The 26579-nt window shown below is 42.3% G+C and overlaps 1 protein-coding gene across 1 annotated transcript in view; it reads left to right on the top strand.

Annotated features, from left to right (window-relative positions):
• HYDIN (HYDIN axonemal central pair apparatus protein) overlaps positions 1 to 26579 on the top strand; it is a 6673197-nt gene that overhangs the window by 45444 nt on the left and 6601174 nt on the right. The window contains exon 2 of the mRNA XM_044079523.1: positions 8408 to 8533. Within this exon, the coding sequence (XP_043935458.1) occupies positions 8408 to 8533 (126 nt within the window). The remainder of the gene's footprint in view (positions 1 to 8407; positions 8534 to 26579) is intronic.

Genomic DNA, 26579 nt, shown 5'->3' on the forward strand with positions numbered 1-26579 from the left:
ATTTGATCCTCATCATCCCATACTGGCCTCGTCAGATTTGGTTCCCCTTTCTATGGCCCCATCTCCAAGAGGAGCCGTGGATTCTGGACCCAGTTCCATACCTCCTGACTCCTCCATCAGGGATGCTTCATCCTTCAATTCAAACTCTCAAATTGACAGCTTGGCTGCTCCAGTTCCACACATAGCCAGGTTTCCGGATATTGCCTCTGCAGTAAAACATATTTTGATTTTGTCTTATAAGGCCTCAACCTGAAAATTATATTCTAGCAAATTAGAAAATATTTTCCTTCTGGGCTTTCAACAGCCACATTGATCCTTTTACTGCACCTATAACAGCTGTATTCGACTTTCTACCTAAGCTTTTTGAGGAAGGTGCAGCAGCATTTACTATTCGAGTTCAATTAGCAGCTATATCAAGCTATCATATCAGAGAAATGGGACTGAAAATCATGTCCCACAGGCTTTTCAAAGCCCTCTTGAAAGGTACTTTCTTACTAAGACCTCCAGTGAAAGAACCACCAGTGCCATGGGACCTAAACTTTGTTTTATCCACCTTAATCCCCCCCCCCCTTTGAACCTACATCATCATGTGAATTAACGTTTTTAACACGGAAGACAACCTTCTTGATAGCCATTACATCTGCTAGACGGGTATCAGAACTTCAAGCATTATCAGTACATCCCCCTTACATTATCTTTCACAAGGACAGAGTTTCCCTGAGAACTAACCATTCATTCCTCCCAAAAGTATGTTCAGAAGCTAATTTAAATCAATCCATTGACTTACCTGTCTTTTTCCCAAACTATGGCAACAAGTCAGAGTACTAACTGCACCTATTAGATGTACAGAGACAGTTATGTTTCTATCTGCATAGAATGAAGGAGTTCAGAAAATCAGACCAACTGTTTGTATCTTTCTCTGATAAAAAGAAGGGCACCCCCATATCAAAGGTCACGCTTTCCAAGTGACTTACAGACTGTAAAACTTTCACATACAAATCTCAGAATAGAGAACTTCCAGGGAAAGTGAAGGGCCACTCCACAAGAGCTACAGCAACCTCATCGGCCTTTCAGGCAAGGCTACCTATGAATTCAATTTGTGCAGCAGCAACATGGGTAAAGCCTCATACCTTTATCACTCATTAAATAGTCGATTTGGCCTCCAGGAACAGGGCCTCTTTTGGGTTCACTGTTCTCACTGTTCTGAAGAGTATTGTGCCTTGAGACACCCAAGAAAGAAAGTGCTAGGGATGCTGTCCCAACCAGCAATGAATGAAGGAGAGACAGGACAACATAGCATTAAAAAGTTATGTACTCACCATAACGTTCCATGTTTGTTGTCCATCTCGCCTTCATTCTTGCGTTCCACCCTCCTTCCCCCAGCCTTCGCTCCTGGAGGATCGAGCAGTTTCTTGCTAATTGGAACTTGATGTTTTCTGAATCTCTTCTTTAGTCTTTTTTGGACATGGTTATATGTTTAGAAACAGCTATAGTATCTGCAAACGAGATTTGGGTAATCTTCCCTGAGCATAATGGGATAGGGTGTAGCCTCAAGCCGGTGGACATCCTCAAACTTTTTGTATAGGCTGAGTCAGAAACGATTCTCAGTTCCGAACCCAACCAGCAATGAATGAAGGTGAGATGGACAACAAACATAGAATACTATGGTGAGTACATAACGTCTTATTTTTTTGTCAAAAATAGTTACTGTACGGAAGGGCAGGAACATTAGTGTAATGCTTATGCTCACTTTGTGATAACCTACTTGCATATTGTTTTGCTGTCAATGTATTTTAGTGATTGTAAGTGGTGCTGACATGGAATTTGTGCACTGCTTGTGATTTTTTTTTTTTATTATGAAGGGACTGGGAAAAGAGGTGAGTGCAAGTGTACTGCTTGTGGACACTTTGTGTCAGCGTACCTTCCAACTGACTCATTGAAGCAGCACTTTCCCCTCTGGTTCTTCTGGTTCTTTTCCCATTGTACAGAGAAAAAATTGCTTACCCACAGAGTCCTTGCCATTGTGGGCTCAGTTTATGCCTCAGCTGACAGTAGGTGAAGCCGCTGTGGCCATTGGTTGTTACTGAGACCACTCACTCATTTTTCCTGCTTCCCCTGTTTTAGTCCTTTTGGCCGTTGCGAACCTAGAGTCACCCATGTCCTCTTTAGCTGTTTCCAGTATCTGATAAGAATATTGGAGACCATCTTCTTTAGGTCAGGGAGATGCAGTAGGAGATCCTACATGGGGTAACCAGGGCAAGAGACGATTAGACTAAGTAGATGTCCCTCTTTTGAACCTCCTATTAAGAAAAAAACAAAAGATTAAACATTGTTCTTCTGAAGAAGTAATTGTAGTTCAGAAAGATTAATACCATACCTTGACATGGTAGACATTACAGGCATTGAAACCTGGTACACAAAGCCAGTTACAGGTGGGCATCCCCTGTGAAGTAATTCTTGGGGGGAAAGAAGGTCAGATGATTCTTACTTTGACATAGATGGACGGCTTCCACAGATTCCCAAGCTCAAATATTCATTCTTATCCTCGTGTGGAAGAATTTTCTTTTAATCAGACCATATCCAGAATGAATGAAGTATTTTTACAGGAACAAGTAGATGTTCACTCTGAAGTGAGGAGATAGTGTATATTATAAATGGATGTACCTCATTCCTCTCCCAAACATCTTATGCTGCTAACCCTGGAGGATGTGTTGAATGCTGTTATAATTATTTTGATACCCAGCCATCAGTCCCTAAAGATACAGAGAAATTGTATAAGGTACCACAGGCTAATAAATTTATTTACTGTCACCTTAGATTTGATCCTGTAGCAGTTGTCACTGTGTTTCATGCTAGAAACAAGTTGGTCCTAAACGCACACTACTTGCCTTGTGACAAAGAAGGCAAGATGTTGGACCACATCACTAAGGGTTTTTTTTTCTTCCACTTTAGCCTTCAGAATTCATACATACCAGGTATATTTAGATGTTTGTTCTTTGTCATATGGACAGTCTAAGGGAATTGGCTATCACTCTTCATACAGAGGAAAGCTTTTTTGAACCAAACTGTTTCTTCCTTTTCTCCGATATATAAACATGCTATGAAGATTGTGTATGATTGGGCTAGTGCTACTGTGACAGTGTTGAGAAGTTTGAGTATTTAACCAAAGGTTTGCTGATGAGGTAAAGTCTGAAATCTTTCATACCATTTGGCTCTTCTACCACCCATTCCACACCCTACCCAAGCCCATCTCTCTTCCATTACCTAATATACCATTCCTTCAAAAGAAAGTGACGTGAAGAGAAATGTTAAACCTCAGTAAAACAACAAGTTTTAAGATGTCCCATCAGAATGGATTATCCAAATATTATTCCAGTTTCTTTTTGGTTCCAACTGAGGCAAAGACTCATAGATGCTGTTCAAGTCTAAAATCAACCTATAATTTTGTTCCCAAAGAAAACAATGTACATGGTAGTGATTTTATGCATTCTTCCTTGTCTGCCAGAAGGAGAATGCATGTGGTCTTTGGACCTTACAGGATTGATACAGTTAGTGATCGCCAAATAATCCATAAGATTCTTTGCATCTGTTCTAAATTTATTAGGTTCAATATACAACTGCCATTTTTTGGAGTGGGGCCTACTTCCTCTAGAACTTTAACTTCTTCACTTGTTTGAAAACTCTGAGTCAGCTAATTCGAATGGCTTTTTTTGTGGTATTAAGCGTTCCCTTTTAACTTTAAGTGATTTCTGTAGCAAGATTTTTTTTTGTAAGTCATACCTTGTTTCATTGTTCTATTTTAGACCCATTGTCTTGGTTTATATAACACTGCTGTTCATTGCTACACAAGCTTCCTCTGGTTTGCCATCTCCCTGGAGTAGATGGTGGTATTTGGTCTGCAAAATGTGACCCCCTCCATTGTTGGCATAACCCTTACTAGGGATGCTTATAGCCTGGAGTGAGAGCTGGGTCGGAGTACAGCACTTATCAGGGTCAAAGTGTCTATGATGAAGGCCTTTAAGCAGCATCTCTATTTTTCACTTCACTGTTTAATTTTAGAGGACATTTTGTCAGCCCTGCACATGGGAGTTGGTACATTGGCAGTCAACTGTTGCTGTGCTGCCACAACCATACCTTGAGTACTGTACCATTTTCCATGAATGCTGAAACACTTAAAAATATGCTAAATCTAATTTTGCTTAGAACTAGCCTGTTGATGACTGTCCTTTTTTCTTACTCTAGAACTTGTGCCTCTGTTTTGTTGATGGACTCCTCCCCAGTGTAAGGCAAGAATTACATAAAGTAGTTATGAAGTACAGCACATTTTTAGCTTAGCAAGATGTTAGGCTACCTGTTAGTAATGGCAAAGAAAACCCGAGTATTTTTTTTCTGTCAGCAAAATTTTACACAACTTCTGTGTAGCTTCATAAATACATTTTACTACATTGGTCATACACATCAAATTTATTTTTATTTATTTATTTTATTTTACATTTGTTGACCGGGAAAGTCCGACTGGACACAGGTCCATTTTCAGCAGAGGCCCAGGGAGAAAAGCTACACTTAAAAAACAATCTAACAAATAACAATTTTATGAATTACAACACTTTCTCCTAAATGCATACAATATTATACAAGAACATATTTTACATTTCTTCACAGATATATGTATAGATACAATTATTGTATTCCAGAAGCATACCACTTGTATGTAGGTAAATGTTTAACTGTCTTCAGAGATGAATAAATAGATATGAACAGAATAGAACATTGTTAGTTAAGAATTAATATACAGAGGTTAGGCAGTATTAGGTGATCCTTGGTAGAATCATTGTATCACTGCAAATGTAGTGGATTAGCCTGGGGAGCCACATGGGCATAGCCAGTTGTTAAAGTAGTGAGTTTTGAGTAGTTTTTTTTAAATTGTGGAGCAGAACCTGTAGAAGTTATGCGTTTTGGAAGTGAGTTCCAGACTTTTGCTATAGAGTAGGCAAAAAGAGATTTGCCAGCCTCATTCCTATGTTTGATGACATTTATGTGATTTTGGTCTGTTGACCTTAAGGCTCGGGTGGTGGTGTAGGGTTGTATTAGGTCTTGTAAAATGGGGATTTTATTTGGGAGGTAATATAGTTTGTGGGCTTTGGAGAGTTGAGTGGTAAGAAGTAATTGATTCAGCTCAAGCCAGTTGAGCTGTTTGAGGAAAAGACAGTGGTGGGCTCTATTAGAGGCACCTGTGGCAAATTTGGCAATCTTGTTGTAGCAAGATGCCATTTTGCTTTGTTCGCTATGGCGAAAATTAGTCAGGACTGGTGAGGCATACAGTAGGGTGGATAATAGATGGGTTCTGGCAGTGGTGGCTTTGGTATAATTGGTCATGAATTGCTTATTCCTATACAAGAGACCTAGCTTTTTGTGAACTTTTTTGATTGTGTGGGCTATGTGTATATCAAATTTGAGTTTGTTATCGTGTACTACTCCTAGGAGTTTAGTGTGTGCTGTTGGGGTGATTGAGGTATTGTCCTTGGAGTTAATGATGACGTCATTTAGTGCAGGTGATCTACCTGGGCTGAAGAGAATTAGTTTTGTTTTTTTGGGATTGAGTAAAAAGTTTTATGGTAGAAAATCATGCTTCTGCCAGAGTGAAGCTGTGTTGTGTTATTGTTTGTAGTTTGCTTAGGGTAGGGGCAGCACAAATGATAGTAGTGTCATCAGCATATTGCACTATAGAGGCAGAAGGAGAGGAAGCAGCTATCTGATTTGTAAATATGGAGAATAGTAAGGGACCAAGAATGGAGCCTTGAGGGACTCCAATAGATACAGGTAGAAGGGAGGATAGTTGGTCCTGCCATAGAACTGCTTGCTGTTGGCTTGATAAATAGCTGCTGAACCATGATATAGTGAGGGAGTTTAGGTTGAGGGTAGATAGAGTTTTGAGAAGCATACTGTGATTGACCATGTCAAAGGCCTTGGATAAGTCTAAGAAAACAGAAGATACAAAAAGTCCATTGTTTCTGTGGGTGTTGATTATGTTGGTATAGGATAATAGGGCTGTTGTGGTACTATGGGAGGGACAAAATCCATGTTGTGATGCTGATATAAGGTTATTTTCTAGAAGGTATTGCATTAGTTGTGTATGTACTACTCTTTCAAGTATTTTTGATAGGGGTGATAAAATTGCAATTGGCCAGTAGTTGGTGAGCTCAAGGGAGTTTCCACCTTTGTGGAGTGGAATAATATGAGATATTTTCCAGAGGTTAGGTACTTTAGATTCAGATATGGATCTGTTAATGAGGATAGACACAGGGTAAGATATGGCATCAGCTGATATTTGAAGGAAATCAGCGGGAAGTTTATCAGCAGCCAGTGTGGTAGGTTTCAATTTCTTGAGGAGTTTAGTAATGAGTTGTGTGGGTGCTGGGGAGAAGGAGAAGCTGGGGCGAGGTTGTTGTGTAATAGGGGGTAGTAGGGGTTGGTGAAGGTGTGGGATTGGTGGTGCTATTTAGAGTGTTGGATAAGGCTACGACTGTTTCGGTGAAGAATTTGTTGAATTTGGTAGGGATATCCTCAACATCGGTTGGTACTATGGGTGTGGGAGTGCTGGTTTTACCTGGGTGCAGTAATCTATTTATTGAGGACCAGAATTTCTGAGGGTTGTGTGTTTGTCTTGCAAGGTTTTATAGTAATTGGTTTTATATGTTTTTTGGTCTTGTTCCGGAGTGCTAAGAAGATTTGTTTTGTGGTGGTGGTTTTAAGTTTATGAAATTGAGCCCAGGCTCTAGCTCCATCTTTCATTATGGTTCTGGTTTCTTTTGTTAGCCAAGGGGCATAGTTAGTTTTAACTCTGCATGACGGTTTAGGATTTTGAGAAAGGTTGAGTTAACGTAGTTTACTGCCTCATCTAGGGGTAGGTGTTTAAGGGGAGACCAGTCATTGTTTTAGTTTGTTGTTTAGGTCCTTAGTTTTGAAGGTTTTTTTGTTGTGAACTATTCTGAGGATGGGTTGGTTATAGTGTTGGGATTTATTTCTAATAAGGTAGGTTGGTTGGTGGTCACTTAAATTGTCAGGTAGGCAGCCTGCCTAGTTTGCCAAGGTGTAGTCAGACAGAAGTATCCAATCTAAGATGGATTGTCGTTTGGTTTTCTTATCAACTCTTCTGGGGGTATCTATGACTTGGGTAAACCCATGTAGGTTAATGTGGGTAGAGGGATTGTACTTGATACAGTCAGACCAGTCAATATTAAAATCCCCTAGGAGTGTGGTCTCATGAGGATGGGAGATAGTCATCCAGTGTAGCAGGTTCTCCATAGTGTCAGTATTGTTTCCTGGGGGGATGTAGGCACCTGCTATGACTATGTGTTTGCTAGAGTTTAGTTTTAATTTAGCAATAATGAGTTCTATGTTATTGACATCTTGGGAGTTGTAGTTAAGCTGTTCTACTGTGAGATTATTTTGAAACAAAATGGCTACACCTCCTCCTTTTTTCCCTTGCATATCCTTCCATATAATATTGTAACCAGGGGGTGTTATCTCATTATCATGGTGTTCTGGTCTAAGCCACATTTATGTAAGTATGGCTAAATCTGGTTTGTATCATGCCAATAGTGCATGGAGGTCCTGAACTTTGTTGAGTATACTTTGTACATTAATGTTTAAGAGCAGAAGAGAGGAGGTTGGTCTGTTATAAAGAGGCTTTGGTTGGGTTAGGTCTGGGTGGAGTGAAGTAATGGGTCCTGGATTGGGGTGTATGTCTCCACAGCAAGAGAGTTTTAGAGTTAGGTATAGGTAGAGCTTAAGTAGTTTTTGTAGTATTTTATTTTGTTTCTGGGATAAGTAGGGGTTAATTTTGTTTGCTGGTTTATGATTAACATAGGGGTGGAGTTGAGTTAGGGTAAGGTCAAATGGAGATATAGGGAAGTGTGTTAGCTTTAGTGTATTGGTTGTGGTTTCTGTTTGCCACTGAGTTGGGTAGGTGAGATGAAGTTGTGTGTAGTAGGATGTAAGGATGGATAACCATAGAAGAACCAAAGTAGTTAATGTATAGAAAGCTTCCTTTAAGTGTAGGACAGCCATTGTATTAGTTTGTTTCTTCTGCTTTTATGTTATTTTTTGTAGTGAGATAGCAGTGGTGAGTGATAGTAGGATGTGTTGATTGGGTGGTAGAGGAGCAGTTAATGGTGGTAGTGAAAAGGGTGTGGTGTGGTATGTATACAGTGACAGTAAAATTCAGAAAGAGAATATTGCAAAGGAAAGACAATCTCATCACCAGAAAAGTAATGGCTTGAACACCTTTTGCTTCAGCTTTCAGGGCGTTCTTATCTCATATTGATTATTTTTTAGCTTTAAATGCTGTATGTGTGCTCTGAATATGAACTATTCTCTCACCCGAGTTTTTCTTTGCAAATTCCAGCTGACTCCATCTATGTTTATGAAGGAAATGTCTCTTACAACAGAACAAAAGCTAGCTAACACTCATGAGATGTACCCACCCCGTGTCATTGAGATTTTAGACATGAGTGAAACAACCTATCAGAAGGTATGTATTCAGAGTTTAACCTAAAGCATTTTTACCTAGAATGTAACATTAGACACATTGGTTGTAGTTAACCTAAACAATAAATTGGAATTTGTTTTCATTGAAATTGTTACACAATACATGAGGTATGTAGCTGTGAGATGCTCTCTATCTTGTAACGAATTGTGGCTTACCTTTTCCATGTTTATCTGACAGGACAAATGAGGCTTACCTGGAAAGTAGCTTTATGTAATAGTCGTGTATTCTGAGTTGGAAGTACCTTTATATGGTTTGCTGATATTAATGCTGCTGAAATAAAAAAGACCACAGTAAAGAACTTCTCAAAAGCCGACTTCACACTACTAAAGACTAGTGTGGTCTCCTTTAAGGCCACCGAGCCGGCGGAAAACAGTACTCAAGCCGCTGAATCACTTACAAATGCCTTCTACCAGCACCTGCAGGACTGCATGGATAAGGCAATCCCAAGCAAAACAAAGACTCTTTGTACCAAAGGCAAGCGTCCAGTCTGGTGGACCCCAGCCATAAACAAACTCTACAACAAAAGGAGGAAGCTACTACAAGATAGAGCAAAATCCTTAAAAGGTAAGACACCCTTGATCACTATAAGTAAAAAACTAAGAGCTCTCATAAAATCATCCAAAGCAAATTTCGAGAGAAAAATAGCTAAAGACTCAAAAGACAATCATAAGGCCTTCTTTAGCTATGTTAGAAACCTGGGAGGAAACTCCCAGATATGCTCAGAGCTAGTTCAAAATGATGTGAAGATTACTGATCATACAGACATTGCCAACATACTGGCTGACAGGTTCAGTGCAAACTTCCCCCCCCCCAACAGGAGAGATACCTATACCAAACAATTGCAGCGCCCCAAACATCTCCAGCGCCCAAGTGAGAACTGCTCTCTCCAAAGCAAAAAACACAGCATCCATGGGACCTGATGGTGTCCCCGGCTGTGTGCTCCATGAACTCAATGAGGAATTAAACCCACAGCTAGGACAGCTGTTTAATCAAAGTCTTACCTCTGGATACGCACCCAGGAGTGCCGCACTGCAACTGTGGTACCACTTCACAAAGGCGGTGCCTCCACCGACCCTGGAAATTACCGGCCCATTAGCTTGACAAGTCTTATCTGCATAGCCATGGAGAGGATCATAATGGACCTCATAAATAAAGACATAGGGAATTTGCAGACTTTGGATCCAACCCAGTTTGGCTTTGTCAAAGGCAGATCATGCCTTTTAAACTTGGTTGACTTTTTCGAAACAGTCACCAAAGCCATTGATGAGGGAAAGGCAGTCCATACAGCCTACCTCGATCTGGCTAAGGCCTTCGATACAATACCCCACTCGGGTATCATTGAAAAACTCATCAGCTTAAATGTCAACCCATACATCACAAGATGGGTTGCAAACTGGCTGAGTGACAGAACCCACAGGGTCAGAGTTGCTGGCGCCATGTCAGACTCAAAGCCTGTCACAAGTGGTGTCCCACAGGGCTCAGTCCTGGGCCCACTCTTGTTTGGCATCTACTTTTCCGAAGTACAAGCAAACACAGGAGGGTTATGGCTGACAAAGTTTGCAGATGACTGCAAACTGGGCGCCATAGTAGAAAACACATCTGATACAGATATCCTTCAGAAGGGTCTCACAGAAACGGATAACTGGTGCCAGAGCCACGGCCTATAGTTAAATGCCAAAAAATGCATAGTCATACCCTTCGGGAAAAACAAGGTTACCCCTAGCTACCAAATAGGTGGCAATCCACTGAGCACAGAAGAAGTTATCAGGGACCTGGGGACCCAGGTTGATAGTAGTCTGTCATTCGACACCCATGTAGCTAAAGTAGTTAGGAAGACCTTCTACATTGCCCACCTTATCATGAAGGGATTCTCATCTAGATCAAGGGAGGTCATAGTCTCCCTTTACTCATCACTCATCAGACCAATGATTGAGTACAATGCCCCATTCGGAATGTATCTGACCCGACACTTGCAGCAGCTGGAGAGGCCACAAAAGTTCCTCACCAAAAGGATAAAGGGCCTCAAAAATCTGTTCTATGCTGCCCGACTGAAAGAACTCCAGCTCTATTCAGTCGCTTACCGCTTGCTCAGAGGTGACCTTTGCCTAACATACAAGGCCATGTCAAACCCAGATTTGATGAATATGCTTCACCTCAAAAAATCTAGATCCATCAGAGCCACAAGGGCGGGAGACTTAAACCTTGACACGGCTATTAATAGGACGTGCTGGAGGGATAGATTCATCACCCAAAGACTCCCTATGCTGTGGAACAAAATCCCGGTACATGTGAGGCAGAGCACCTCGCTGGCCTTGTTCAAGAGAAATCTTGACCAATGGATGGGAGATCACAGATATACCCCAGGGATAACCTCAGTGTCACTGCTCGACAGAGGCACAGCAAAATAATGGGTATAGTTCCCCATACTAAAGGGGTGGCGTAAGCCACAAAACGATGGGCTAGGCTTGTAAATGCCCTCGGGCAGATAGCCTAGTATGAACCTATGAACCTATGAACCTATGGAACTAGAGAATGCATACTTTGTATAGATTGCTCTGGCGAGGGAGATGTCAAGGACAGAGGTTACTGAGTTTGAATCCTACAGTATGCCACTAGTTATGTCAGTTACAGTTATACAGACCTTGTACCCTTGCACCAATATGTATGTGATGATCAGGGATACAGTATGACCATGAAATAACAATATGTGGTGTCAATGGCCTTATAAGCTTATGGTAAATGTGAAGTTGTACCTCAGGATATGAACACATGCTATACATACATAAGCTTTACTGTATAAAGCTACACAAGAGTCCACAGGATTTCACCCACCTCTGTCTCATCCTAGTCAGTCTTGCAGCATTCTTTAAAAAGTGGCACAAATAAAGCTACTTTGATGCAATTAAGTTTATTCTGTTCCCAGTTGTCTGTTTAAAATATGTTCTTTAATTGAGTGCAGAGAGAAGATTTACTGATCTATCCACTAATAACTTATAGTTTAATCTTACCAGAAGTAATTGAGACTTAACAAAGTCATTTTTCATAAATGTGCGCACATAATGTTTCAGCATGGAGGGTAGAATTGTTACTGATTGACTTATGTAGTGACAGCAGCCCTTCCCTGCATTTCTGTGTGCTCTCTGGACCTCATTCAATAGCTACAATAGTGACACCCAGTCAGCCCATTCATTCTGATAGAGGACAGGAGTCTGGCATTCCCAAGCTAGGTGAGAGCCAGTGACCTATTAGTTCCTTCCCAGAAATTCTGAGTGGCCCTCTGTTCCCTTATAAAAGTCAGGAGGTATGGAGCAGGCCATGTTGCTGGTCTTGGGAGGTGGCTGCCAACCTCATCCTCCTCCTTCAACATCTCCTCAAAGCTGTACTACTGCTATCTCATGAGGGAAAGTGTGCTTGTAGACACCAAATCTCCTTTGACCACTGGTGAAAATACATCATGACAGCATGGGTTCAGCTAGCTTGAATTCCCTTGGGTAACATCTAGTGCTCATGATAGGCATCACCCATGTGATGAGCCAGAGCCACCTCCTTTACACCAGGTTAAGTGAGCCAGAAGCCACTGCTCATCCCACCATCCCCAGCCAGTTCCCACAGGCACCCAAGTTACTATTCAAACTTGAGTCACTTGCAACACAGTTGGGGGAATATTCCTGAACTCCACAGAGTTGTCTGCTTCCCCTCATTTTTTTTGGCAGTCTTTTTGACTTTCTGCAGCTGACCATCAGCTCACCCATTTGCCTTGCCTTGCCTATCTGGCTAGGTTTACTGGACATTCCTTAGCCTCCCCTTGGCTACCACCAATCCATTTCCAGAAATGAAGAAAAGATCAATGACCCTGGCTCAGTGTCGCACTGCTACTAGGGAGTGTGTTACTAAAGGCCTAACCATTTTCTTTTAACCCTACTCACACTTGTGCCATATTCTGGGATGGACACCTAATGGGGTTTGCTGGCATATCATACCACCTTTGTGACAAGTCAGCTACTGCCCCCCCCCCCCATGGGTCCACAGCCTTCACTAGAAACTAGAGCTCTAGAATGAGAGACATGCCCAAGTGTATGCCCCCCCCCCCTCTTCAGGGTGAGCACACACATCTTCTCATACCGAAGTCTCTCATATTGAAACCACTAATCTGACTCTGGTCACTTGGACCTTATGCAAAGCATCATTGCTCTGCACTATGGTGCTTTCCTGCTTTCTTTATTTACTCGGCCACTAACCAGACCAATTCTGGCACCAATGTCTAAGTTACAGAACACTACTGCAATGAGCCAGCCGATATTTTTAATTATATTAGATTGTAGCTTCCCTTTTAAAAGGGCACATGCAATGGCCATACCAGTTTTGTGAGGCTACCCCATATAAGCATAAGGCAACAGCCCCAAGCTTTTTATAATTTAATTAAATGAAAACACATTATTTAATAAAAAAAAAACAGTTCAAAACATAGTGGAAAATCAGGTGAAAGCATAGAAAAGATCAATTAAATATACAACTGGTAATTGACTGCAAAAGGAATAATTAAAGAAGATATTTTAAATAGTTATCTGACAACAAAATAACTAACTGCATCTAAGTGGTCATATTTGTGCCACTTTTTAAAGAATGCAGAAGCCTGACCATCACCAAGTCACTAAAATATTTGGTGACTGTAGATGACACAGAAACAGATTGTCCAGTTTTGAGTTTAACTTTTCTGGGAAAGTAGCCTTTTATTTATTTTCTATAGTTCCTGAAAAAAAAATCTTTGCTGCCTTTAGGATTAAATTGAAATTATCAATTCCAAAAAAAATACATAAGTTCTTTTTAGCTTTCTGTTTCAAAGTAGATGTTTTCCACTTCCAAACAAAAAGGAAATACCAGCAATCCTGTTTCAGTACTTCTAGGAGGTTAATGTTGGTTCAAAGCAAAGCAGATTTTCTCTGTTTTAAACTAAGCTGCTTAGGACATGCAAAGATGGTTCCCATCCGGCATGAGGTTCTAGTAACTTTTGATAAGGAGCAGTAAATGTAAAAATGGTTCACTTCTATCTGCACAGCTGCATTATTGCTAAAAAGAGCAGGTACGACTTTCCCACATTTCATAAAATATATACAACACCTGACATTTTTGCATCTAAGGGAATATACATTCCTTGCCATTTCTTGTCCCTTGCTAGACTACAAACAAGATTTCTTGTGAGGCATGTATCTGAAGTTATGCTACCCAGTTTCCTGTCTTGGCAATCTATCTAACTTTACTAGCATTACTAACACCTCTCCTGTACTGGATTGTCTTATTGTAGGACTTGAATCCCAGATTTATTTTTTTTTTTTATCTAAGAAGCTTAACCTTCTGTTTGCCATTTCAGTAAAACTACTTTAAGCGGCTGTTGTCTCTACCTACTGTGACTTTTATATTATATGGATGAAGCTTTTGCATAGCCAACATCATCCCCAGATTTTCCTTCTCCCAGCTGCATGTGATAGTTCACTTGGCATGCATCTTGTGACTAAGGTATACTACTGGATGCTCAAGGAAACCTGGCTAAGCATAAACTCCAATCCATTGTTTGGTCATGGTGCAAGCAATTCTACTCTGTATCAGGGAAAATTAGTGGATGTGTGCCCAATAGATCTCCACGATGCATACCTTCAGATAAAGATTGTGAATGACTCCTGGAGATTCTTCCAAATAGGTGCCAGCAATTATCAATTCAGGGTCCTGCAATATGATCACACCACAGTCGTCAGGGTGTTCACCAAAAGCATGGCTGCTGTCACAGCTCATTTACGACTCCTAGGATTCTGGCTCTTCTGTACCTGGGCAATTGGCTCCTAGCTTCCTTCCTTCTTGATGGACTCCCTGAATCAAGCCAAAAATTACCTTCTCAACCTCTGCACCTCTCTTGGGATTTCAGTCAACCTTCAAAAGTCAAACCTCGTACCTTCCCAGACCATTGCATTCATACAATGCAATTTGGATGCCATTCTGTGCATTATCTTTCTCCCCAATCGTCCAATCCCTGAGAGTAGCAGTACAGCCTGCTCCTCAATTCCAGTCCTCCTGCAGCTGTGGTCTTTAGGGCACTGTGTCTCATGACCTCCTCTATGCTAATGGTTCACTTTGCTCACTTTTGTACGAGAATCCTGCAATGACTTTTACAAGCCCAATGGTGCAACATCTATATCCACTATCCAAGACCATCCTTTCTTTCATTGCATCTTTTACAGTCCATTTTGCAAGCTGGTTTTTATGTTTTACACTATCAGGATATAATTGGTGGCTATTTCTAGCTTTCATGCTGGCTTGAAGATCATTCACTAGCCTCACATAAGTTATGCAAGGCATTCTTGAAAAGAATCTTACTACTCAGACCTCTGATAAAAGATCTATACCACCCTGCGACCTGAATTTAATTTTGAAATCTCTAACTAAAGCCCCATTTGAGCTTGCTTCCATTTCCATTTCTCAGCTGAAATTCCTTTCCTGAAAGTCACTGTTTTTGGTAGCCATCACATCAGCGAAGATAATATCAGAGCTGCAGGCCTTATCTTCTTCCCCTCCCTACATTCTTTTCAACAAAGAGTGTCTTTTAGGATGAATTCTTCCTTTATTCCACAAGTAGCTACTGAGTTGAATTTGTCCAAATCACTTAATTTGTCTGTTTTATTTCCAAATTGCTGTAAGAAAATAACTTTCTTGGGTGGCATAAGTCAGGGAACCTTGTTGGCTAGGCTTACTTAGGCCACTGGGCCGATAGCCTAGTACCTACCTATGAACCTAAGAAGGGTGAATACACTTTGCATACCCTAGATGTGCACATTCAGTTATGTTTTTACTTTCACAGAATCAAACCCTTTGGAAAGATGCACAACTGTTTATTTCATTTGCTCCTAACAAATTAGGACTAAAGGTTTCCAAAGCTCACTTCTCTTGATAGTTGATTGTGTCACATGTATTTATACTAGCCAGAAAAAGACTTTACCAAGTAAAATTAAAACATGTTTCACAAGAGCCATGGCTATTTCCTCGGCCTTCTTTATGTCTTTTTTTAATGGTATTTGTGATGTTTCTACTTAGTCCTCCATGCACACCTTTATCTGTCATTGCAAATTGGATTGCCTTTCCAGTGCCAGAGCTTCTTTAAGCTCTACCATTCTAAACCGCCTCTTGTCATGAGGCCATCCAGGAAGGTATGTAGCTGGCGATTTTGACCCATATGTTGAAATGGATGTACTGAATGAATAGGATACAAAAGTTATGGGCTTACTATAATGATGGATCTTTTCATTCATGTCCATCCAATACAACAACCCTCCAACCAACTCCTGTCCTTCTCTTGTAAGGTCTGAAGGTTTGTTTGTTTCTCCTAGGAATTTAGTCATTATGTTTTTCTCACATGTAAATCTCGATTGATGCCCAAGAATTTGGGACTTTTAGGGGACAGATGAATTAAGGGAGGAAAAGTTCTTGAGAGACTTGAGGCTGGATCAGATGCGACATTTGGCTCTAAGAACCCTTAGTCATATTGGCCGGACAGGAATGAAAGGCTCTATTGCTATGGTAAGTAAGCAACTTTAATTTCTGCTTTGTTCCAAAAAAAAAGGAATATTATGGAATATACTTGCCTGAAAGAAGCAGTTAGAAACATAAATAATGTGGCTCTGTATTTTGATCTTCAAGTTCTGTAATGAATGCAGCTTTGTTTAAGGAAACGTACTGCAAATATGAGATCATGTGGAAGCAGAACAGTGTATGAGAATATGCAATAATGTAACAGCATTCACAGGTTCTGAATGATTGCATTATCCTAATCTCAGTTAAAGATGTTAATTATTATTATTGTAAAGAATTTTCCAGAAGGTATCATACTAGGCTAGTTTGTACCTTGTTTCATATACTCAAGCCTCTCATGTTGCTAAATCTTAGATTATGCTTTGTGTAATCTCAGCATGCTGCCATTCTATTCTGAACAGTAAATCTCTAGCTTTAAACTGCTTTCATATCTCAGTGAATTTTCTGAAGACTCCCTGAATCAAGCCAAAAATTACCTTCTCAACCTCTGCACCTCTCTTGGGATTTCAGTCAACCTTCAAAAGTCAAACCTCGTACCTTCCCAGACCATTGCATTCATACAATGCAATTTGGATGCCATTCTGTGCATTATCTTTCTCCCCAATCGTCCAATCCCTGAGAGTAGCAGTACAGCCTGCTCCTCAATTCCAGTCCTCCTGCAGCTGTGGTCTTTAGGGCACTGTGTCTCATGACCTCCTCTATGCTAATGGTTCACTTTGCTCACTTTTGTACGAGAATCCTGCAATGACCTTTACAAGCCCAATGGTGCAACATCTATATCCACTATCCAAGACCATCCTTTCTTTCATTGAATCTTTTACAGTCCATTTTGCAAGCTGGTTTTTATGTTTTACACTATCAGGATATAATTGGTGGCTATTTCTAGCTTTCATGCTGGCTTGAAGATCATTCACTAGCCTCACATAAGTTATGCAAGGCATTCTTGAAAAGAATCTTACTACTCAGACCTCTGATAAAAGATCTATACCACCCTGCGACCTGAATTTAATTTTGAAATCTCTAACTAAAGCCCCATTTGAGCTTGCTTCCATTTCCATTACTCAGCTGAAATTCCTTTCCTGAAAGTCACTGTTTTTGGTAGCCATCACATCAGCGAAGATAATATCAGAGCTGCAGGCCTTATCTTCTTCCCCTCCCTACATTCTTTTCAACAAAGAGTGTCTTTTAGGATGAATTCTTCCTTTATTCCACAAGTAGCTACTGAGTTGAATTTGTCCAAATCACTTAATTTGTCTGTTTTATTTCCAAATTGCTGTAAGAAAATAACTTTCTTGGGTGGCATAAGCCAGGGAACCTTGTTGGCTAGGCTTACTTAGGCCATTGGGCCGATAGCCTAGTACCTACCTATGAACCTAAGAAGGGTGAATACACTTTGCATACCCTAGATGTACACATTCAGTTATGTTTTTACTTTCACAGAATCAAACCCTTTGGAAAGATGCACAACTGTTTATTTCATTTGCTCCTAACAAATTAGGACTAAAGGTTTCCAAAGCTCACTTCTCTTGATAGTTGATTGTGTCACATGTATTTATACTAGCCAGAAAAAGACTTTACCAAGTAAAATTAAAACATGTTTCACAAGAGCCATGGCTACTTCCTCAGCCTTCTTTATGTCTTTTTTTTAATGGTATTTGTGATGTTTCTACTTAGTCCTCCATGCACACCTTTATCTGTCATTGCAAATTGGATTGCCTTTCCAGTGCCAGAGCGTCTTTAAGCTCTACCATTCTAAACCGCCTCTTGTCATGAGGCCATCCAGGAAGGTATGTAGCTGGCGATTTTGACCCATATGTTGAAATGGATGTACTGAATGAATAGGATACAAAAGTTATGGGCTTACTATAATGATGGATCTTTTCATTCATGTCCATCCAATACAACAACCCTCCAACCAACTCCTGTCCTTCTCTTGTAAGGTCTGAAGGTTTGTTTGTTTCTCCTAGGAATTTAGTCATTATGTTTTTCTCACATGTAAATCTCGATTGATGCCCAAGAATTTGGGACTTTTAGGGGACAGATGAATTAAGGGAGGAAAAGTTCTTGAGAGACTTGAGGCTGGATCAGATGCGACATTTGGCTCTAAGAACCCTTAGTCATATTGGCCGGACAGGAAAGAAAGGCTGTATTGCTATGGTAAGTAAGCAACTTTAATTTCTGCTTTGTTCCAAAAAAAAAGGAATATTATGGAATATACTTGCCTGAGAGAAGCAGTTAGAAACATAAATAATGTGGCTCTGTATTTTGATCTTCAAGTTCTGTAATGAATGCAGCTTTGTTTAAGGAAATGTACTGCAAATATGAGATCATGTGGAAGCAGAACAGTGTATGAGAATATGCAATAATGTAACAGCATTCACAGGTTCTGAATGATTGCATTATCCTAATCTCAGTTAAAGATGTTAATTATTATTATTGTAAAGAATTTTCCAGAAGGTATCATACTAGGCTAGTTTGTACCTTGTTTCATATACTCAAGCCTCTCATGTTGCTAAATCTTAGATTATGCTTTGTGTAATCTCAGCATGCTGCCATTCTATTCTGAACAGTAAATCTCTTGCTTTAAACTGCTTTCATATCTCAGTGAATTTTCTGAAGACTGGCAGTAATAAGGATCCTCTCATTTGCATCCTCAGCCTCTTTTTCTAAAAGAACCTAGTGTGTTACTTCACCTGCCTGTAAAATTTATGACGCAGACAACAGATGAAAGGGACAGAAGGCAGAGGCAAAATAGAAGGAAAAAAGGATACAATTTCTCACACTAGCCAAAGAATGGGCCTGAAGCATTTTCCAAGAAATTTATTGGGAATAGAGGAGGTTAGAGATGGCAGACATTTACTTACAAAAGTATGTGTAATGCCAAATGGAACTGTAGTTTGGTACTAAATTTAGTATTTCATTGTCAGATACATTGTCAGTGATTTCAGTTTCTTTTCTCTATATGTTCCTGTGTCACATTCTGATCAACATGAGGTTGTTCCATGTGTTTTCTGTACTTGCAACTATATTTATGCCTTTTCCATATTTCTTGCCTTTTTATTTGATCCTTCTTCTTATCATCTTTCTTTCATTTAGTGGCACATTCAGTGGCTGCCTGATTTTTGCCTACTTCTACTTGATTTCCATTCCCACTTGACACTAATATGCTTCTACTAAACTAAGCAGGGAAGTTATCTTAGACTTGTTCTCTTCATGTTTTAAAACTTCCACTATGTTTGGATCTTGTAAAGTCAACAGATAAATGTTTGCAGCCCTATGATTGCAGATCTATACGTGTAATCAATTTCAAGGAGGCTCATACCGCCTTGAGAATGAGGAATATATAATTTTGGTGTACACTGATTTTTGTATATCATTTAATACGCATGAAGCATTTTTCTTGTTTTCCTGTCCAACTGAACCAAGACCTTTGGGGCCAGTCAATCAGCCCAAAACTGTAAGTTAGAACAGCAAGAGCAAATTGGTTTATAGCTTGGACTTTGTTGCTAGATGTCAGAGCTGTTTTCAGTATTATTTTTAGTCTTCTAAAATATTATTTACTAAGTTTTATTTACATTTGTTCATGTTTTATTGTTGATCTTTCATCAGTTCCCAAATATTTATACATTCCGTCTTGCTCAAATAAACATCTCTCTGAGACTGATATTTTCTTGGTGCAGCAGCTTTCCTGCTTTAAATGTTGCTTTTGCACATTTATCAAGACCAAATGACATTCTTATATAATCTGAGAAAGTTTTAACTACTTGCAGTTGTGCTTTTAGTTCCTGATCTGAGAACTATAGAGTTTAAATCATATACAATGAATAGATGAGAAGTCTTTACACTTTGTTGTTTTCTGGGAGCCAAGCTGTAGCCATGATCTACTGTGTTAAGTAGACAGCTTAATGGGTTAAGGGCAAGACAAAAGAGCAACAGTGATGGAGTTACCCTGGAAAATCCCCCTTTTGAATTTTTAATCCTGGGATAATAATTTGTCCTTTATCATGGTTTACCTGCAAAGTGGTTTGCCACTGTTTCATGGTCACTGTAATGTAATAGATCAGTGTCGGCTGTACCTTACACATTTGTTAGCACTCTTTTATCCATGAATGTGGGATGCTGTTACATCCTTTTTTCTGGTCTATCCATACCATACATTGATACTTCTGCTTTTTACAATTCTCCATTATAACTTGATTTAACAACAAATGATCCCTTGTTCCATATAGCTTTCTTTTGTTACCCTTTTGTTCTGTTGCCATGATTGAGTTTATTTCTAAATTACTATAAAATCTGTTGGCATCAATTCCAGTGTATAGTGTATTCATCTTTGGAAGGCATGTTATTGGCCTATAGCTTTTAAGATATCTTGCAGATTCATTCTTAAGGAGAAGTATCGTTTTTTTTTCCCTGTTAACCAGGTTGGCATCTGTTCTGGGTGTGCATATATAAATAGCTTGCTCATTGTAAAATCATCTTGTAAACATGTTAATACTGTTAGCCAGAAGTTAGATACTGTATCTAGGCCTGGAGTTTTCTAGTTAGGAGTTTGTCTTAATTTTGTTTCAATTTCTCGGGCTGTTGCTTCATCCCATTTCATATCCTATACATTTGAACTTCTTACTCTTTCTTCCATCTATTCAGCATCTTTATTATGTTCCACCGGACCTTCATAGATACTTCTCTAAAATGTGTCTATTTCTTCTGTTTTTGGAGGTGTTTTTCTTTTTCTTTTGTCTTGTTTCCCAATTCTCTATAAAACTTTTTTGGTCAGCAATAAATTGCTTATTTTGTACCATTCCTTTATATTTATCTGCATATTTTCTAAGTTTTTCTGCCTGTGCTGATATCTTTAGATCTGAAGTAGTTAACTTCATTTGATCAGCAACCTGTGGGTATCAGATCCGATCCGGATCCAAGCTGGCAGCTTTCCAAGCTAGAGATCCAAGCTCCAAGCTCCTCCCCCTTACCCATAACACCCTGCTACCTCTCTCCAGTCCTCAGATCTCGTTTGCCGTGGCTTCTTGAAGCACGAGAGACGAGCTCCCGGTAGTTTTGTGAGTGAGTTGTAGGGTTTTTTTGCTCTAAATTTTCTTCAAAAATTGGTGTGTGTTTTTACCACCCTTAGTATATTTAGTCTAGATTGTTATAGTAGTCTGTTAGTGTAGTCTTTCCCTTACTCTTTTTTTTTGTGTGTGAAGGTGTGTGCGTGTGTTGTCATGGCTGAAGGCCCTAAGGTCATATTTACTAAATGCTCTGAGTGTGGCCACAAGCTGTCCCCAGCCGATGGCCACACTCAGTGCGTTATTTGCCTGGGGGTGGCCTAACTTACCATCAGGCTGCCAGATATGTGCTGCCTTTAACCCCCGGGCTCTGAAGGATAGGAGGACCAAGTTAATCTTTGCGGGCTTTTTGCCTGCAGATTCTGCTTCTTCCTCCTCTCCCTCAGTGGCGCCAGCCGCAGCTACGGCTGTTCAGCCATCTGTTCCTACTCCTCTAGCCGGGACTCAAACTCTCTCTGTGTCCCAGGGTGAGAGGAACTCCAGAAAAAAGGAGAGAAGAGATGAGGAATGTGACAGGGAGAGGCATAGGAGTCACAAGCGGCGGGCCAATTCTGCTCCCTTGGCCCCACCGGCTAAGCAGCTCAGTTCTCCCTTGAAGGTCTCCTGGTCTTCCCCCTCTCGGCTCCATTCTCCACATTTGTCTCCAGAGCCGGAGGAGGAGACCCGGTCACCCTCGAGGTCGTCGAGGTGGCCTTCCCAGTCAGCCTCGGCGGCTTCTTCTAGATCTACTAGGAGCCTTTCAGACACGGACATGGACCAGATGATGCGTCGCTTCCTCCAGGCCCAAATGCAGATGGGAGTGCTCTTGCCTCCCCCCCCCTCTGGGGGGGGGAGCTTGGCGCCTTTCTTTGCCTCCATTGCTCCTTCTCCGATTCATTATTGGGTTTCGGAGCTGTTGGATCCAGGTAGCGTCAAAGCCGGGGAGTCGGCACCGATAGTAATCGCTACTTCGACGCCAGCTGTACCCTCGAGTTTGTCGGGTCCTTTTTTGGATCTGAGCTCTCGGGGTCATGAGCCGAGCCTCGGATCCGAAGGGGTGAGTGTGTCTTCGGCCCCGATGTGGTTGGAGCACACTTCTCTTTCGGGTCTGATCGCTTCGGCTCTGGCGCCGATCCACATGTCGGATCCGAAGGGGCTGCTCTCGGATCCTAGGGAGAGTGGGTCACCTTCGGCCTTCAATGTCATGGAGAGGGTCCTTTTGAGGGATTCGAGGCCTCCGGCTTGTGCTATGGATCCACCCGCCATTCCCTCGCAGATGGGCCTGTCTTCCATCATCTGGCCCCAGGGACAGCCTGCGCCTACGTCCCAGATTGTTCCCCTAGAGGAACAGGACCTGGTTGGTGAGTCCTCCTTGGACAGCCCCCCCCCCCCGAGGAGGTCCCTCACAAACGAAAGTGTAAAAGGAGGCACTTGGACTCCCCCGAGTCCCTCATGGAAGACACTGACTTGGAGGAAGGGGAAGGTTCCCCCTGGTCACCCCCCAAGGACGTCTCCTTTGGAGACATCATGGGAGATGCTGCAAATTAGAGGGGGGTGGTCAGCCCAAAAGCCTTCCTCGTATGAGTCTGTGTTTCTGGAGGCGTTTGACACAGGCACTTCTACCTCTTGGGTGTCCCCTCCGGCCGACCCCCTGGTAGATCTTATAACTACCAGGGCATGGAAGGAGCTGGACACTGTAGAGCCGATACCCAGGAGACCAGATAAGATCCTTAGCCCCCCCCACAGACAGAACGGTGTGGAGCAAAGGTTCCCCAGTAGATGCCATGGTGGTGGCGGCTGCCACCAAGAAGGAACTGGCACAGGATAGTTCCTCGGTACATCCTCCAGACAAATAGTCTCGGACGATGGACCACATTGGAAAGTGAATGCTCGCTTCAGCCACCTTCTCCATAAGGGCGCTGAACTATTTGGCACACGTGGTTCGGCTTCAGCGGAATCTAATCGGGGACCATGTCGGCCGAGGATAAACAAACCTTCTCGGTGCCAATGGCCACTCTAAAGTCAATATCTAACACATCTATGCGGCTTCTCTCCCATGCCACGTTGGGGGCGGCTAGAGCCAGCGGTGCAGGCATCGCCTTAAGGCATCATGCCTGGCTCCGTCTTTGCGATTTTGCAGAACCCTTCAAGGTGTCCTTTGCGAATGCTCCCTTTGACGGTTCTACACTGTTTCACAAGACCATCCGCGATACACTACTCCAGAGCGAGAAAGACGAGAAGAAGTTGTCTGCCATCGGAATCTGCTTCTCGGCTCCTCAAAGGTCCTTCTCCAGGAACCAGAGAGGACAAAAGAAGATGTGGTTCTGGAAATCTCAACAATCCCGTTTTGCTCCAGACCCTTCATCCTTCAGAGGCAGGGGAGGACAAGGTGGACACCGGCCCAGAGGCAGAGGGGGGCCAAAGAATTTCGGGTCGAGGGAGCCCTTTTCCGATCAACCCGCTCAGCAACCCTGAGGGGTTGCCCGACTGCTCCTCTCTGGAGGCAGTCGGGGGGCGTTTCTCGGAACACCTAGCACATTGGGAGTCCATCACGACAGATCGCTGGGTGCTCCGAATAATATCCAGAGGTTACTCTATTCCCTTCCTAAATCCTCCCCCTCAGTTGGGGCGCCTCTCTGATGTCCCACCCAATCAGAGGGAGGTGGCAGCTTTAGAGATAAAGAGCTTCTAAGAAAAAGAGCCATCTGCCAAAAAAGACGGGGGACCTAAGACCAATTCTCGACCTGTCTACACTGAACCTGTCCATTGCCAAAGAGAAATTCCGGATGGTCACCATTCAATCTATTCTCCCCCTGCTGCAGGAGAATGACTGGATGTGCTCCATAGACTTCAAGGATGCGTACTACCACATTCTGATGGACAGGCGATCCAGGAGGTTTCTCCGCTTTCGATTGGGAGCCAGTCATTATCAGTTTATGGTCCTCCCTTTTGGCCTCACCACAGCCCTCAGGGTGTTCACCAAGGTCATGGCAGTTGTAGCGACCCACCTGAGGCTTCAGGGAATACAGGTCTTCCCTTACCTGGACGACTGGCTCCTCGCCGCTCCCACCAGGCATCTACTATGCTCGGCCAGGGATTATTTCCTGCGTTTGGCCCACCTATTGGGGATCACCATAAATTACAAAAAATCATCCCTCCAGCCTGCTCAGGTCCTGGACTTCATAGGGCCAGAATAGACATGCTTCAGTCCAAGGCCTTCTTGACATCGGACAGACTCCGCAACCTAACTCTCCATGTCTTAGCTCTACTACAGTCTCTGGCCCCACCGGCGGAATTAGTCCTGAAGGCCCTAGGGTCTATTGCGGCGGCCATCAACCTTTCACCCCTAGCCTGCTTGAATATGAGGGTTCTTCAATGGACCTTGCAGGTCCAGTGGTCCATCCTTCGACATCCGTTATACTCCCCTATTCCCCTCAGCAGGGTTTGCGGGGAATCTCTACTTTGGTGGCTCCATTCCCAAGAGCTTCTGGAAGGGTGGCCCTTTTTGAGGCCTCTTCCCCAAGCCACGGTGACCACGGATGCTTCTCGCTTAGGGTGGTGGGGGGCATTGCATGGGCAGAACCATCCAAGGCACGTGGACTCCAACAGACCGTTCTGCATATCAATGTTCTGGAGATGAGTGCGGTGCTTCTAGCGTTGCAGGCTGTCCATGCCCTTCTTCCTCTAGGGACTATTGCAATTCAGACAGACAACATGTCAGTGGTCTGGTACATCAACAAACAGGGGGGGGGAGGCCAGGTCTTACCCTCTTTGCCAAGAGGCCATGAGAGTTTAGGAGTGAGCGATATCCACCAACTGTTTTCTGCTAGCAACGCACATTCCGGGTCGGTCCAACATTTTAGTGGACAGGATGAGTCGAACTATCCTCTCACCTTATGAGTGGTCTCTGAACCCCTTAGTAGCGAAACAGATCTTCCTCAAATGTGGGTCAACCTTGCTGCGATCTATTCACATCGCCTTCGAACGCAAAGTGCAGCGAGTTTTTCGCTCTAATCCCTCCACCGGGGGAGAACCCCAGAGATGCTCTGGTTCATGCTTGGCCATCCGGTCTTCTTTATGCTTATCCTCCTCTCCTGCTAACGACAAAATTCTTGCAGAAAGCTCATCGGTTGGGGAGCAGGGTTATCCTCAGCCCCATTCTGGCCTCGTCAAACCTTGTTCCCATACCTGCGGTCTCATCTCATAGCTCCTCCCTGGATCTTAGATCCCATTCCGGATCTGATTTCTCATCCTTCGGGATTGAAAACCCTGAACCTGGACGACCTCAAGCTTTCCGCTTGGTTGATCCAGTTCCATTAGTGGCTAGGACTCCCGGCATCTCGTCTGCAGTTAAATCCATTCTGGTGGCGGCACATAAGCCTTCTACCAGGAAAGTCTACAACAGTAAATGGAAACATTTTTCTATTTGGGCTGGGCATAGGAATTTGGACCCCTTTACGGCTCCCATTCCAGCAGTACTTGAGTTCTTATCCCACATTTTTCATCAAGGGGCCAGTTCTTCAACTGTGAAGGTTCAAATGGCGGCCATTTCCCACTTCCACATCTGAGACAATCTTGGCCCCTTAGCTTCCTCTAAGATTTGCAAAGCCTTCTTGAAGGGCACTTTTCTTTTAAGACCTCCTGTCAAGAATGCGGTTTCTCCATGGGAATCTAACCTTATTCCTCCAGGCTCTTACTGGTCCCTCCTTTGAACCTGCAGCTTCGGTTGACTTAAAGTATTTGTCTTGGAAAACTGCCTTTTTGATTGCTATTACCTCAGCTAGAAGGGTATCAGAACTTCAGGCCCTTTGTTCTAAACCTCCATATCTTGTCTTCCATAAAGACAGAGTTTCCCTCAGGACTAATCCCTCCTTCTTACCTAAAGTGGCTTCCGAGGCTAACATCAACCAATTCGTTAATCTGCCTGTTTTCTTTCCTAACTACCAGAACAAAGGGGAGTACAGACTCCATTCTTTAGATGTGCATAGACAGTTGCGCTTTTATTTTCCCAGAACTGCTGCCTCTCGTAAGTCGGAGCAGCTCTTTGTATTTTTTGCTAAGCCATCTTTGGGTAAACCAGTAATGAAGGTGACTCTAGCTAGGTGGATATCTCAATGCATTTTACTCACGTACAAAATTTCTAGTTGACCTGAGCCCGTGGGGGTTCGTGCTCATTCTACCCATTCTATGGCTACCTCTGCTGCCTTTTGGTCACGGGTACCCTTGGATGATATTTGTTCTGTGGCTACTTGGGCTTCCTCTCATACCTTTATTTCACATTATAAGTTACAAAGGAAGCGGAGTACAGCAGAGGTAAGAACAAAACTCCAAATTTAATTCCAAGAATGTGCACTTATAACATACGGATCCGTATGTTATAAGTGCACATTCTTGGAATTAAATTTGGAGTT

Source organism: Protopterus annectens, chromosome 8.part0 (genome assembly GCF_019279795.1).
Source record: "Protopterus annectens isolate FY-2018-M chromosome 8.part0, PAN1.0, whole genome shotgun sequence".
Taxonomy (NCBI): Eukaryota; Metazoa; Chordata; order Ceratodontiformes; family Protopteridae; genus Protopterus; species Protopterus annectens.